Source organism: Microcaecilia unicolor, chromosome 2 (genome assembly GCF_901765095.1).
Source record: "Microcaecilia unicolor chromosome 2, aMicUni1.1, whole genome shotgun sequence".
Taxonomy (NCBI): domain Eukaryota; kingdom Metazoa; phylum Chordata; class Amphibia; order Gymnophiona; family Siphonopidae; genus Microcaecilia; species Microcaecilia unicolor.
Genome location: NC_044032.1, coordinates 248,258,944 through 248,274,430, shown reverse-complemented (window position 1 = coordinate 248,274,430; position 15,487 = coordinate 248,258,944). Strand labels below are relative to the sequence as shown.

General features: G+C 41.2%; 1 protein-coding gene across 1 annotated transcript; it reads left to right on the top strand.

The window, feature by feature from the left end:
- The first annotated feature begins 7,838 nt into the window (after positions 1-7,838).
- LOC115463412 lies at positions 7,839-13,888 on the top strand. The gene is made up of 3 exons (XM_030193878.1): positions 7,839-7,896; positions 11,514-11,563; positions 12,520-13,888. Exons 2-3 carry the CDS (start codon positions 11,561-11,563, stop codon positions 13,477-13,479), a joined length of 963 nt encoding a protein of 320 aa, XP_030049738.1. The 5' UTR covers positions 7,839-7,896; positions 11,514-11,560; the 3' UTR covers positions 13,480-13,888.
- The last annotated feature ends 1,599 nt before the right edge of the window (positions 13,889-15,487 follow it).

Sequence of the window (15,487 nt, the reverse complement as noted above, 5' to 3'; positions counted from 1 at the left end):
TCCCCGCCAGCCGACGTCTTCTTCTCAGTCGCTTCCTGCTCTTCAATTTGTTTGCTGACGTCCTGCACGTACAACGTGCAGGACGTCAGCAAACAAATTGAAGAGCAGGAAGGACTGAGAAGACGTCGGCTGGCGGGGAGTGGGATCCCCCGCCAGCAAAAGTAAAGGTAGGCGGCGGCGGGGGCGGGTTCGCCGGGAGGGGGGTCCGGGGGTGAATCTGCGGAGGCCCCGGCCCCCTCAGGCCCCACGTACTGTAGCTACGCCACTGTAGCAGACTATGGACCTTTCCTCCAGGAACTTGTCCAAATCTGTTTTAAACCCAGATACACTAATCGCTGATATTACACCCTCCGGCAACAAATTCCAGAGCATAATTATTCATTGAGTGGAAAAATATTTCCTTTGTTAGTTTTAAAAGTAGCACCATATGATTTCCTTGAGTGTCCTGTAGTCTTTGTACTTTTTGAAAGAGTTAAAAATTGATTTGTTTACCTGTTCTACAGCACTACGTATTTTCTAGTCCTCTATCATATCTCCCCTCAGTCGTCTTTTTTCTAAGCTGAAGAGTCTTAACCACCCCCTTAATCATTTTAGTCACCTTTTTTTAAACCTTTTCTAATTCTGCTACATCTTTTTTTAAGATACTATGACAGAATTGTACACAATACTCAAGGTGTGGTTACACCATGGAGTGATACAGAGGTATTATAATATTCTTTGTCTTATTTTCTATCTCTTTCCTATCATTCTGTTTGCTTTTTTGGCTGCCATCACACACTGGGCAGAAGATTTCAGCATATTGTCCACGATGACACCTAGATCTTTTTCTTGGGTGCTGATTCCTAAGGTGGATCTTAGCATCAGGTAACTATGATTTGGATTATTCTTCCCAATGAGCATCACTTTGCATTTGTGCTCATTAGATTTCATCTGCCATTTGGATGCCTTTCTTCCAACTTCCTAAGGTCATCTTGAAATTTTTCACAATCAGCATGTGTTTTAAGAACTCTGAATAGTTTTGTGTCATTTGCAAATTTAGTCACCTCATTCGTTGTTCCCATTTCCAGATCATTTGTTAAATAGCACCAGTCCCAGTACAGATCCTTGAGTCACTCCACTATTCACCCTTCTCCACTGAGAGAATTGGCTATTTAAACCTACTCTCTCTTTTCTATCCATCAGCCAATTCCCAATCCACAACAGAACATTGTCCCCTATCCCATGACTCTTTAATTTTCTGAGGAATCTTTCATGAGTGACTTTGTCAAATGCTTTCAGAAAATGTAGGTATACTATATTCAAAATCAAAAAAAGCCAAACTGAGGTGTTAGGAAAAACAGCTCCACTCAATCATTGTATTTACTACTACTACTATTAAACATTTCTATAGCGCTACTAGACTTACGCAGCGCTGTACAAATTAACATGAAAAGACAGTCCCTGCTCAACAGAGCTTACAATCTAAATTGGACAGACGAACAGACAGTTAGGGGTGGGGAAATTGCAGTGGTAGGGGTGATAAGTGAGTATTTAGAGCAAAAGTTTCCAAACTCTTAAAGAAAGATCTAGCATTTTTCAGTTTGTAAGAGGAATTTTGCTCTATCCTCTTACCTTATATGTTTGGGTACAAAATCTATTGCAAAACACAACAGTTGAGTGAAAGCATGTGAGTGAGAAAAGCAATATGTAGACAACGGTGTTTCTCTTTCATAATGAAGGTCTGTGCTCCAATATTCTCAGCAGCTGGGGTGGTCTATGCGTTTTTAAAACACCTGCTGCTGCAGCTGAATTAATCCAGATATGCAATGCTGATATCTGGATAGTGGCTGATGCTGAATGTCTGGATTCTGCACTGACCACCTTTGCTATTCAGATAGCAGCAATGTTCAACCCACTATCCAAATAGCTAATCAGATAAAGTGGACAGCTTTTTTACTGTCCTAACTTTCCTCCTTCTTTACTAAGCTGCGGTAGTGGCTGTGCTTCCATTCAAAGTGAATGGGCTGTGTTGGGATTGCCACGTGGCAGCTGCTAGTGCAGCTTTGGAAATGGGAATGGTTAAGTAGATGGTTATCTGGTTAGAGTACTGAATATTGCCACTAATCAGATAAATCTAGGGACTGCCCTTGCTCTGCTCATGGATTGCTCTGGCACTATCCAGATAACATTGGGGCAGTTTACAAGGCTATTCAGTGACACTGTTCACATACTACCAAATTCTATAAATGGTGCCTAAAAAAAAAGCACTGAAAAACTGCACTTAGTGCTATTCTATAAACTGCCTAAAGTTAGAAAGAAAAAAAAAAGTAAGAAAGAAGAAGAAACAAAAAAGAAAGAAAGAAAGAAAGAAAGAGAAAGAAAGAAAGAAAGAAAGAGAAAGAAAAAGAAAGAAAGAAAATGAAAGAAAGAGAAAAAGAGAAAGAAAGGAAAAGAAAAAGAAAGGCAGAAAGAAAGAAAGAAGGAAAAAGAAAGTGAAAGAGAAAAAGAGAGAATGAGCGAAAGAAAGAAAGAGAGAAAGAAAGAAAAAGAAAGAATTAAATAAAGAAGGTAAATGAAAGAAAAAGATGGAGAAAGAAGGAAAGGAGAAAGAAAGAAAAAAGTGAAGGAATGAATAAAGTTGAAAGAACGAAACAAAAAGAAAGAAAGAGAAAAAGAAAGAGAAAGAGATGGAGAAAGAAAAAGAAAGAAACAAAGATGGAGAAAGATGAAGAAAGAAGGAGAAAGAAAAAATAAAAAGAAAGAAAAGAAAAAGAAGGAAAGAAATAAAGAAATAAAGTAAAAGAAAGAAAGAAAGAAAGAAAGAGAAATAAAAAATAAAAAAAGAAAGAGAAAGATGGCGAAAGAAAAAGATGGACAAAAAGAAAGAGAAAGAAGAAAGAAAACAAAATATGGAGAAAGAAAGAGAGAACGAAATAGAAAGAAAGAGAAAGAGAATAGAATAAGCTCGAAGAAACGAAAGAATAGAAAGCGAATGAAAGAAAGAGAAAAGAAAAGTAAAGAAAAAGCAAACAAAGAGAAAGAGAAAGAAAGAAAGAAGGAGAAAAAGAAAAGAAATGAAAAAGATGGAGAAATAAACGAAAGGAGACAGAAAAGAAGAAAAAAGAGCGAGAAAAAAAGAAAAGATAGACAAGAAAGAAAGAAAACCAAAGAAATGAAAGAAAGAAAGAAACGAAAGAAGTCAAATTGTGGGCGAAAGACAGAAAAAGAAAGAGAAAGAAAGAAAAAGAAAATGAAAAAGTAAGAAAAAAGAAAGAAAGAAAGAAATAAAAGACAGAGAAAGAAAGAAAGAAAGAAAGAAAGAAAGAAAGAAAGAAAGAAAAAGAAAGAAGGAGAAAGAAAGAAAGATCTAGAAAGAAAGAGAATGAAAAAAAGAGAAAGAAAGATAGACAGGGGAAGATAGAAGGAGAAAGAAAGAAAGAAAGAAAGATGGAAAAAGTCCCTGCTAGGTACTCTGTGACAGAATGAACCAGCCAAAGAAAAAGTACTGGAAGATTGACATAAGTCACCTAAATGAAAAGCTGCTAGAAGAACTTAGCTAAATTTGAGTCTAACCTGAAAGGGGAGGAAAAGAAAAAGCTTATACGTTTTTTTTATAGTTCAGTACTTTTTTCCTCAGTGTTAAGAGCTATTATGCAGAAGCTAGCCTTGAACCTATAAACTTTGGGTTAGAGAAAAGATGATAGAACCTCTGTCTACGTGGGTGTTGTCTATAGACCTCCAACACAATCGGAGGAACTAGATAAAGATCTGATCACAGATATTCAAAAGTTGGGAAAGAAACGAGAGGTACTGTTGCTGGGAGATTTCAATCTACCGGATGTAGATTGGAAGGTTCCATCTGCAGAATCGGAAAGAAGTAGAGATATCGTGGATGCTTTTCAAAGTGCTCTGCTCAGACAAATGGTGACGGAACCCACGAGGGAGGGAGCAACGCTAGATCTGGTGCTCACAAATGGGGATATTGTGTCAAATGTTTGAGTGGGTGTCCACCTGGGCAGCAGTGACCATCAAACAGTTTGGTTTGATATGACAGCTGAAGTGGAGGGCGGCCACTCAAAACTCAAAGTCCTGGATTCCAAGCATGCTGACTTTAGTAAAATGGGGGAATACCTGAGGAAGGAGCTGATGGGCTGGGAGGACATACCAGAAGTGGAAGGACAGTGGTCTAGGCTGAAAGAAGCTATAAATATGGCCACAAACCTTTATGTAAGGAGAGTAAATAAAAGCAAGAGAAAAAGGAAACCGATATGGTTCTCCAAACAAGTAGCTGAAAAAATAAAGGCTACAGAGTTGGCGTTCCTGAAATATAGAAAAACTGAAGAAGAGGAACACAGAGAGGAATACCGGAGGAAACTGAAAGAAGCCAAGAGAGAGATACGTCTGGCAAAAGCGCAAGCGAAAGAACAAATGGTTAGAAATGTAAGGAGGGGTGACAAAAATTTCTTCAGGTATATTAGTGAAAGGAGGAAGACTAAAAATGAAATTGTCGGACTGAAAGTTGCTGCGAACCGCTATGTAGATAATGATGAAGTAAAAGCAAATTTGCTACACAGATACTTTTGTTCTGTTTTCACAGAAGAAAATCCTGGAGAAGGACCACAATTGATTGGCAAAAGTACATATGAGAATGGAGCGGATATAGCACCGTTCACGGAAGAGAGTGTGTATGAACAACTTGAAAATCTAAAGGTGGACAAAGCCATGGGACCGGATGGCGGGTCCTCTTAAAGATTTTTTAAATAAATCCTTGGAGACGGGAGAGGTTCCGTGGAATTGGAGAAGAGCGGATGTGGTCCCTCTTCACAAAAGTGGTGATAGGGAAGAAGCTGGAAACTACAGGCCGGTAAGCCTCACTTCGGTTATTGGAAAAGTAATGGAAGTGATGCTGAAGGAAAGGATAGTGAATTTCCTGGAAGCCAATAAGTTGCAAGATCCGAGACAACATGGTTTTACCAAAGGTAAATCGTGCCAAACGAATCTCATTGAATTCTTTGATTGGGTGACGGGAGAATTGAATCATGGACGTGCTATAGATGTAATCTACTTAGATTTCAGCAAAGCTTTTGACACGGTTCCCCACAGGAGGCTCTTGAAAAAACTTGACAGGCTGAAGATAGGACCCGACGTGGTGAACTGGATTAGAAACTGGTTGACAGACAGATGCCAGAGGGTGGTGTTAATGGAATTCACTCGGATGAGGGAAAGGTGAGTACCGGAGTGCCTCAGGGATTGGTGCTGGGGCCGATTCTGTTCAATATATTTGTGAGTGACATTGCCGAAGGGTTAGAAGGTAAAGTTTGCCTTTTTGCGGATTATACTAAGATTTGTAACAGAGTGCACACCCAGGGGGGAGTGGAAAACATGAAAAAGGATCTGCAGAAGCTAGAAGAGTAGTCTAAGATTTGGCAATAAAAATTCAATGTGAAGAAATGCAAAGTGATGCACTTAGGGAGTAGAAATCCACGGGAGATGTATGTGTTAGGCGGTGAGAGTCTGATATGTACAGACGGGGAGAGGGATTTTGGGGTGATAGCATCTGAGGATCTGAAGGCAACGAAACAGTGTGACAGGGTGGTGGCCGTAGCTAGAAGTTTGCTGGGCTGTATAGAGAGAGGTGTGACCTGCAGAAGAAAGGAGATGTTGATGCCCCTGTATAAGTCATTGGTGAGGCCCCACCTGGAGTATTGTGTTCAGTTTTGGAGGCCGTATCTTGCTAAGGATGTAAAACGAATTGAAGCGGTGCAAAGAAAAGCTACAAAAATGGTATGTGATTTGCGTTACAAGAGGTATGAGGAAAGACTTGCTGACCTGAACATGTATACCCTGGAGGAAAGGAGAAACAGGGGTGATATGATACAGACGTTCAAATATTTGAAAGGTATTAATCCGCAAATGAACCTTTTCCGTAGATGGGAAGGTGGTAGAACTAGAGGACATGAAATGAGATTGAAAGGAGGCAGACTCAAGAAAAATGTCAGGAAGTATTTTTTCACGGAGAGTGTGGTGGATACTTGGAATGCCCTCCCGTGGGAGGTGGTGGAGATGAAAATGGTAACAGAATTCAAAAATGTGTGGGATAAATATAAAGCTAATGGGGTAAAACTGGGATTGGATTACCAGTTCCTTGTGGCACGGAGTCAGGGGGCAACCCTGACTTCTGACCAGTTTCAGTTTTTGAACTTATACTCTCTTGTGCCATGGTATATGTTCAGATCCAGATGTTCCTTTGAATCAGCCTGACTCCTGATGACTGCATAAAAAGGGTCCTTCCTTTGTTGTTTTCTAGACATTATAAAGGAGTGGTTTGTCATTGCTTTTTCTTCTGTATGTGAAACACTACTGTGTTGTTGACCAATATGTGGGGAAGGGTGACATAAACTAGCAGTGCTTCCAGAACTTGCTTAGCATGGGACAGAAGGCTCAGGGGCCCTTTTACTAAGCTGCATAAGGCTCTATGCAGCCCAACACATGACAAAATGGAGTTATCACATGGCTACCGTGTGGTTCTTGAGGTAATTTCATTTTTGCTATGTGTCCGATATGCATGGCAGAAAAATAATTTTGGGCCGCACATAATGGGCGCGTGCTAAGAGGCATTTGGCACGTGTAGGTCATTACTGCTCGGTTACCGCGTGAGACTTTACTGCTAGGTCAATGGCTGGTGGTAAGGTCGCAGCACCAAAATGGGCGCACGGCAATTTTGACTTTGCCGCACGTCCATTTTTCTAAAAAATAAAAAAAGGCATTTTTTACAGGTGCACTGAAAAATGATTCTGCGCACGCCCAAAACCCACGCCTACACTACCAGAAGCCATTTTTCAGCGCACCTTAGTAAAAGGAACCCTCAAAAATTAATCCTGGTGCATTATGGGACCTGAAGTACTGATTTCAATGGATAGAATCATGGACTACAAATACTACACTGCTTTGGGATATAAGTTTAAAACCAAGAGAGGCCAAAATGTCTTCCTTCTGAAATGGGTAACTTGACAGCTTTGGAAGCCATCTGGTTAGTGACTTGTCCAGGGGTATAAGATGCTGCTGTGGGACTTAAACTAGTGCTTTTTCGGCCCCGGCCTGCTGCTCTAAGCTTTATGCTACTCTTCCACTCAGCAGTAAAGGAGTCAGCCCTTTCTAGATTTTGCATCATTGCATTACTGCAGTTGCCATTTTGAAGTTCTTAAGGAAAGCTCCAAGCACAGAGATGCGAAATTACCCAGTTCCAGTCTGTAGACTTTGGAACAGTCCTGGATTTCTGATAACCCCCTCATATGGCATTATGAGATTTGCAGCACTGAGTTCAATGGATAGGATCAAGCACTACAAATCCCACGCTGCTTTGGGATATAAGTTCAAAACCAGAACTAGTAAAACGTCTTCAGTCTGGAACTGGTTAACATCTAGGATAATGGTAGGGTAAGCTCAGTTAACATAGAACCTTCTGCAATTCTTATCTAAAGCCCAGAGATATCAAGTTACCCATTCTAGTAGGGAGACCTTTTGACTGGTCGTGGATTTCTGCCAATTTCATCCTGGTGCATTAAGGGACCTGCAGCACTGATTTCAATGTATAGAATCATGGATTAAAAACACTACACTGCTTTGGGATATAAGTTTAAAACCAAGAGAGGTCAAAAAGTCTTCCTCCTGGAATGAGTATCTTGACAGCTCTGGAAGCCATCTGGTTAAAAACCTGCAGGATCTAGCACTTACTAAGTATTTAATTCTCTTCAGAGTGCATTGTGGGATTTCTAGCAGAGAAAGGTTTCCAGCTAGAATCCAGCTAATTATTGAAATGCTGTGCAGATGTGGATGGTACTGGTGCTGTATAAAAAGTCCCAGAAACTAGCTTTTAAGTTGTATTGTTGGTTTAAGATTTGTGTGTCTCTGTTCCTGGTAAGCTCTGCTCTAGTTATTAAACATAAGACACTTAAAAAAAAAAATTAGAGGGATGGGGTTGGAAGTTATGTGGTTTTGTAAGGTTTAGGTTTTTTTTCCCTAATGACTTGGTTTATATTATTTTTCTCTGTTCTTTTTCTCTTTGTTTATTGTGCTTTAGCTTTTGGATTTATCATTTTTTTAAATCAGGGAAGTAGCTTTAGTTATTTTTCATGTGTTCAGGAAGATAGTTCTAGTTTCTGGTGATTAGTGCTGTTTTTGATCAGGCTTTATTGGGGAGGGGGGGTGTTACTAATATAATACTCTAGCTGTTATTTCTCCTGTCTTCCTTCAGGGCTTTTGTGGGTCTTATGATATCCTAGTTCTCATTCTATAGTAGAAGCACTACTTTAATGCTAGTAAAATTGGTCATCCATTTTTAAATGTTGAGATATGCTTTCCCTACCTACTTAAGTAGAAGAGGCCAAGAACCAGGGAAATCTAGATAGATTAGGTTCTACTTCTGTTACTATCTCTTCTATCTTCCATTGCCTTAAATATACTGGGATAGCTACTGTCTCAATGACTCTCATTTTGAAAGGGGTGTAACAACGGAGACTTCTTTCTTTGATAATGCCCTGTCTTCCAGAAAAAAAATAAAAAGGGGTTGGAATGAAAGCTTGTGAGAAAAAGCATTCACTTCTGTTGGGTACTTTTTTTTGCAGAAGGCTTGTGTGCCAATAAAGTAATCTAAATGTGCTTGTAGTATCCTTGCTCTCTGTTAAACTAAACTCTATATTGTCAACTTAACTGAGTTCAGTAGCATCTTCTACAGTAAAGCCATAAGGAGTGTTGCTCATTTTTAAGTCTCTCTTGCATGCTCTCTCTGTTACTGGCTTCCTTGTCAGTGCATCTCTCCTCTCCCCGTCCCCCTCCCCCACCTTCTTCCTGTTATTTGTTAATGCCTCTTTGTGAGTGTATTGACCTAAACCCAGCTTTCATGAGGGGAACCAAATTGGAACATACCTCTTCCTGTGTACTGTCCCTTTTGTGTTATTCCTTGTCCCTGCTACAAGTACTTGTGCTGTATAACTTAAGTTACTGAAGGGCGGGTACTTTCCACCCTAGAGAATTTGAACCAGGTTACTGTTAAGTTAACTTGATGCAATATGAGAAATTTGCCCTACTTGTGTGCCATTTTTGGTGCCTCTGATAAATACTTGTATTGTAGTCACAGGTCTGTAAACTCTGGTCTTTGAGCTCATTCTCTTTTGGGGTGATCAGGCCTCCAGGGAGAAAGCAATCAAGGATTGAAGTCCTGTCTGCTCCTCCCCAGGCTCTAGCATTTTCTCTGCTGCACCTGTTTGGAACACGATCACCTGGGTCCCATTGGGAGCGGGTGAGAGATCCTGGCTCCAAGCCTGGAGAATTTTGCCCCCCCCCCCCCACCCCCCTTTTCAGCGGCCCCTTTAGAAGTGGAATGAGTTGTCTCCATATATTGACTGGCTCAAATGTTTTCATACCCTTCTTAATGTTGGTTAAATAACTAGCCAAAGTGTGTGGTGTGTGTGGTTTTTATGGGTGGGGAAGAGGTGGTGTAAAACTCTTCTGAGTAGGCGCTGTGCTAGTTCTAATTTTTCCAATGCTTTGGAGGGCACTCAACAATGGCTAAGTTGGCAAAGGCTGCCGTGTGTTGTGGGTAACAAACAATCTAAATAGTGATTTAGTATTAATATTACTTAAACTACAATTTCTTGTCAGGTTTTGGTGTATGATGCCAAGAGGCAATATCCCATATCTGGTATAGTTAAAACACAAATCTTGCAAAATAGTTTTGTGACAAATCTTATTTTTAATTTGCTTTGCCATAACAGCAGATGTGTTAAAATGTTGGAAGGATGTATACTGGAACTATCCTAACTTATTAATAGTTATGAATGATAACCTTCTTTTAAACAAACTGCAACAATGTTCTGAGAAACAAAACACCTTTTATCAGACCCAACAGTCACATAATGCAAATGCGTTAACATTCTAGGTGAACATAGCTATGAATAATATAGCAACACATTGTCATGCATGTTCATAGAACATAGTGGGCCATTAGCCCAGCCTCCTCCTTGACAGAGGCAATAAGTCAATTGCAAAAGAAAAGCCTACTCATTTAGGCAAATGCACAAAAAGTAGTAAGGGAACCTATTCTTATCCAGTGGCATTAAGATGTCAGCTGGTAGGCACATTGTCCCTATTGCATCTGTAACAGATGTTCAGCGCTGCGTGCATCTGGTAGCGCTATACAAATGCTAATAATTGCATCTATGGCAGACCTAGGCACATAGTTGCAACAGGGCAACTTATGTCTTCCCAGCTACTAAAGCAAGATAAAATTGTAGCAGGCTTTAGAATGTGCCTTCCTATCTTACTGCAGGAAATTGTTTGGGCCCTTGCTCCACAACGGTACCAATCCAAATCTGAATTGGTGGTGGAGGGTGATCTGTTCTGAGAAATGGGCAGGGGGTTGATACTTTCTAAGAAAGTGGCCCAATGGAATAGAAGTTTGAGCTTTTAGAAAGAGAGAGAAAAAACTGAGGCAGGAGAGGAGCCTTGTTCCCTCTCCCCAGAGGGGGAGCAGTCCACCCTCTTCTGGAGATCATAGGAGCTTTAGCTGCTTGCTCAAGGCCCTAAAACAGTGGTTCTCAACCCAGTCCCTGGGACACACCTAGTCAGGTTTTCAGGATATTTTATTGTGGCTATCCTGAAATCCTGACTGGCTAGGTGTCCCCATGTACTAGTTTGTACTAGTTCTCTGCCCTAAGGAGAAGGGGGTTGCCAGTCTGATCCTTGCTTGAGACTACTATAACAGGCTTAGGAAGCAGAAGGGCTATGGTCCCACCACTATTTTGTTCAACATTGCATCAGTAATTAGAGAGTGATTGTTTGGCACCTTCAACCAAAAAGACTAGTATCTTCCTTCAAGGGAAAGGCCTGAGTGAAGCTGTTGCCAAATGAGCCCTCAATAGAGACTTGAAGGGTGTTGAGTGCTGAGATGGGAAGTAGGGCCCAACTTGAGTACTGATCAACCTGCCTGATCTAGGAGTAGGAGGAAAGAGTATTGGATACACTGCCCCAAGAGTGTGGATAGTGTGACTGGAGCACAGGATCATTTGCTTAGCAAGCGATGTTGCCTCAACCCATGCCCAAAAGTTACAGGATAATTATGAAGGAATAACAAACTACTAACCAACTTTGAGACTTAAAGGCACATACTGAGGATGAAGGATTTTATTTTCCCAACTGTTCAGTCTGCAGGGAGGTGGAGTGGTCTCTCTCTTTAAGCTCAGAGGTACCAAGGCTTTACCACTTTGGTCTCTGACTCTCTGTAATTATTTCACTTTATGGACTGGCCTTTTTTTTTTCTGTTCCTTCTTTCCAATATACTTGTACTATATTGGAGACATTACTCTCCCAGCCATGTTCTAACCTTACAATCTCTTACTGTGCCTTACCTAATACAATTTAGCACTGTCAGGAACCTTTCTTTGGGAGACTTAAGGCATTAGACGGACCTTAAATGATCTGAAACTGACTTTCAAAAGTAAATTGAGCTATAAACTAGTAAATCTTCTTTTCTGCAGGATAATACCCCTTCCAGGTCCTGTCCCGAGTTCTCTTCTGCTACACAATGGTAAGTCTTCCTACTGTATATAATATTTTGTCATGTCCCCCCCTCCCCCTCCCAAACATGCATCTGCTTTAGAGGCTGGAATAGAGTACAAGGGAATATTGTCTTCCCTTTCTCTTTGGACTCATTTCTATGACTCCCTAGTCATTAAATGCTTCACTAGATTGGCAGGTACATCCCTTTCTATAAAAGGTTTGGCTTGTGAGCCTCTCTATTCCAGTAGTCCCTATACTGTCCACTGACACAACTTCCCCCTTCCAAAGAGTTAACTTGAGACCTCTTGATATAGGAGGGTGAATAAGAAGCAAATTCCATGTTTGAGAAATGACCAAACAGGCTAGGGTAAAGCCCCACATTGGATAATCCAACGTCTAGAATGGCAGTCCATATTGGATAATGGACTACTAAACTTAGTGGTCAGAACTGTGAAGGCTTCAATTTTGAGTTTCTCTTTGTATTTGGGTGTGCCTGCACAAATACTCAAAAGTCTCAAATATACTGCAAGTATCTGTGTTTGTAAAATAGGTTTATGAGCTACAGTGTTAGGAGGATCCATCATGCAAACTGACTAAGCCACTTTGAAAAAGGCTGACTACCAATTATCAGTGGCACACCGATGTTCAATGTTTGATTAGTGCCCAATTAAATTCAGACTTTTAATACATTCATCATTCAAAAAGACACAACAGGTACACTCATAGTTAGTCTCTCCATCTTCAGCCTTCTTACTTTCTTGCATTTAGAAACATAATTACAGCCATCTATTCATCCTACAATGTTGCAGATTTGAAAGGCAGTACTTAACTGTAGAAAGTCTTGTCTCCTGTGTTGATTTTCATGCTGAATTTTTGAATTTAGCACTTAAGGTGGCCTTATGGCAGCGCTAGTTGATGGGAGCTAAGACTTCAGTTTTCAATATTAATGTATCGGGATTAACATTCATTTTATGCTTCTTTTAGGTGATCTCCAAAGGCATGGGAGCACTGGAGATATACCTAGATGCAGAGGAAGGGGTAGCTTTCCGGACAGACATTGATATGTACTGGACCTCCTGGTGTGAAAATTATCGCTACGTCATACTGGCTCGGGATTTCAAAGATCATTCCAGCAAGTTCAAGCTAACCCGACTTCCTTCAGGCAGAATCCTTCTGCGTGACTTCCGTGACATGTATCTCAGTTACGCCCTTCGTGATGGGGTTGGCCGCATTGAGCCTGTTAAGGTCAAGCCTGACCGCTCCTGTGAGTTTGAACCCTATTTTGAAGAGGACAAGGTGGCACTCCGGGCTACTAATGGCATGTTTGTCTGCCGGGCATACCGGAGCTTCCATTTTATTGAAGCATCGCAGTCCACACCAGAAGAGTGCTGTCGTTTCCGACTGTCGATTGGGGATCTCCTCTACCCCTGTCATGACATTCTCAATGTGACACTAGGGAAGACAAACCACATAAAGTGCCAGCCTAGTGTGGTGAAGAAGGAAACTTTTGCCAACAACACAGATGAGCCCCTGGACTATACCTTCAACTTGGCCTGGGAAATGCGGGCCTCTGAGACCACTACTTGGCCCCGCCTGTGGGGCCTGGAATCTAACACTTCAACCTCCATCACACTACAGGGGATGGAAGCCACAATCACTTACAATGGAAGCTACCTGACAACTATGTCAACTTTCAAGAATATCTCGGAGAAGAGGTCCTCCACAGTCAGTGTGCCACCACATAGCAAGGCAGTGGCGCAGCTGGTGGTGACAAAGCAGGACCAGGTGGAGGTGCCTTTCGTAGCAAACATAAAGAAGACCAAGCAGGATGGGGAAGCAGTCTACATGGAAGTAAAGGGTTCTTGGAAGGGCCTGGTTTATACAGATGTAACTTTGGAGACCAAGGAGGAGCCAGAAACAGATTACCAGTGTACGGTTCTATAAATGGAATAGCCACTTTTCTTCACATCAGTGTTCTGAAATGCTGTCTGAACAGACCTACAGAATGTACCTGGTATAATGTAGCAGACAAGGCTTTAGGTAGCTCCATTGAGTCTCTGTATGTCAAGTCCTGCTTTTTTTTTTTTTGATTTATTTCCAGAGATACAATGAGGAAAAAAGGACAAACTAAGCAGCTGCCTTAAATGAAGGAAACTAGGTCTGATTTGATGGCATTTAGTAATACTTTGAAGGAGATCTTGTGGCACAATGAAACTAAGGCCCCTTTAACTATGTAACTGTCCTGTAGACTAGGGGTGGTGTAACTTTATTGTGTGGCCATATGAGTCCTGTTTATTGACTAATGATGTAACTAATTTCCTATTGCCTTAAAATAAAAAATTTTAAAAATTCACAGTATACATGAATCTGGCTAGAATAAGCAGTAAATGTGCCTCTTAAAAACTGTTGCATGAGGATGTTATCCAAGATAACTTTAATCTAAAAAGGTGGCATTTAACTTGTTTACCTTCAGAGAATGTAGTTACTGATGTGGTATAACCTTTTTTTTTTTTTTTTTTCCTTTTAAGGAGTTGCAGGGCTAGGTTGGAACACCTTTGTCATTTTGGTACTTGACACTTATTTTTGCCTTTTTAAGAATACTAAAAGCAGGTGCAAGTTTGGAGAATTCAGACAAGATGGGCAGGGTGTGGACTGTGCTGTAATATCTGCATCCTATTCCTCTTACCAAGAGGGGATAAACTGAGGAGGCAAACTAGGCCAAAAGTAAATGGAGAAACAGGGATAAGGACCACAGACAAGTGAAAGTCAGGTTCCCTAGAGACAGCCAACACTTACAGATCATTGGGGTTAGGAAAAGTGACAGCAGTGAGAACACTTCTGTCCATACAAAGGAACAACCCATTTCATCTAGCCAAACATCATTGGTCTCATAGTACCACTCAGGGTAGCATGCACAACTACCAGCAAAGGGTAAGGTTAAGACCTTGGCTGCTGCACTGCAGTTCCCTGGTCTGTTAGCCAGACATAATCAGTTCTCAAACTGCAAAACAAAAACAAAAAACCCAAAACACTAGGCCTTAGGCATAAAGGAGTGACCAGAACACAAATGTCACTACATTAGTGACAATAGCATGCTAGACAGGCACAAGGCCACCTTGCTTGTCTTTACACAGGGCCAACTACCCATCCCATCCTAAACTAGGCCATGTTTACCTACTGCCAGGTAAACCTTTTGTCTAAAGGTGGGCCCTGGGTACAAGTTGGATGCTTGTTGATGGTGTAAAGTCAATGGGCCTATGTACTTCGTGTTGGATATGCACATGCAACCACTTGGAGTCTCTACTGGGACACAAATATGTGCCCCTTCCACAGTGGACAAGAGCAGCCTCTACATGGCTTGACTAGCTCTCTTTTATGCAGCTTGAGAACCTGAAGAGGGCTTGCTTTCTGTGCTTCTGGTACTGCACGTGGCTCAAGGAGCCCCAGACAGATGGCAGAGGAAGCAGGTCACTACCAAGTACTTATCCTGCAATTAAGAGAGCCACATGAATACATCTATTGTGTAGCTATCTCCTTGTCACCCATGCTCCAGCACCTCTAGCAGCTATTTAAGCTACAGTGAGAACTCCATTCCCTCATGGTAGCTGTAAGCACAAGATAGTCATTTCTGCCAAAACCTGATTTTCCCCTCTAAATAATCCCCCAACATGTAGTGGGGTTGGAAAAACAAAACATTTTCTGCTTGGCTCAAAAACCTCTTTGCTTAAGGCTGTTGAACAAAATTATAACTTGCATTATGATGGTCCCTGTAGCCACCATTTCCTACCCTTTACTGCACCATTTAGCTCTATCCATAATTCTAGGGGTAGTTGTCTCAGTCTAAGACATTCAGCCACTTTAGGTTTCCAGAATACCTACCATGAATATGTGTGAAGTAGGTTTGCATACAATGGAGCTAGTGCATATTTAGCTTATGCTTACTTAATGAGGA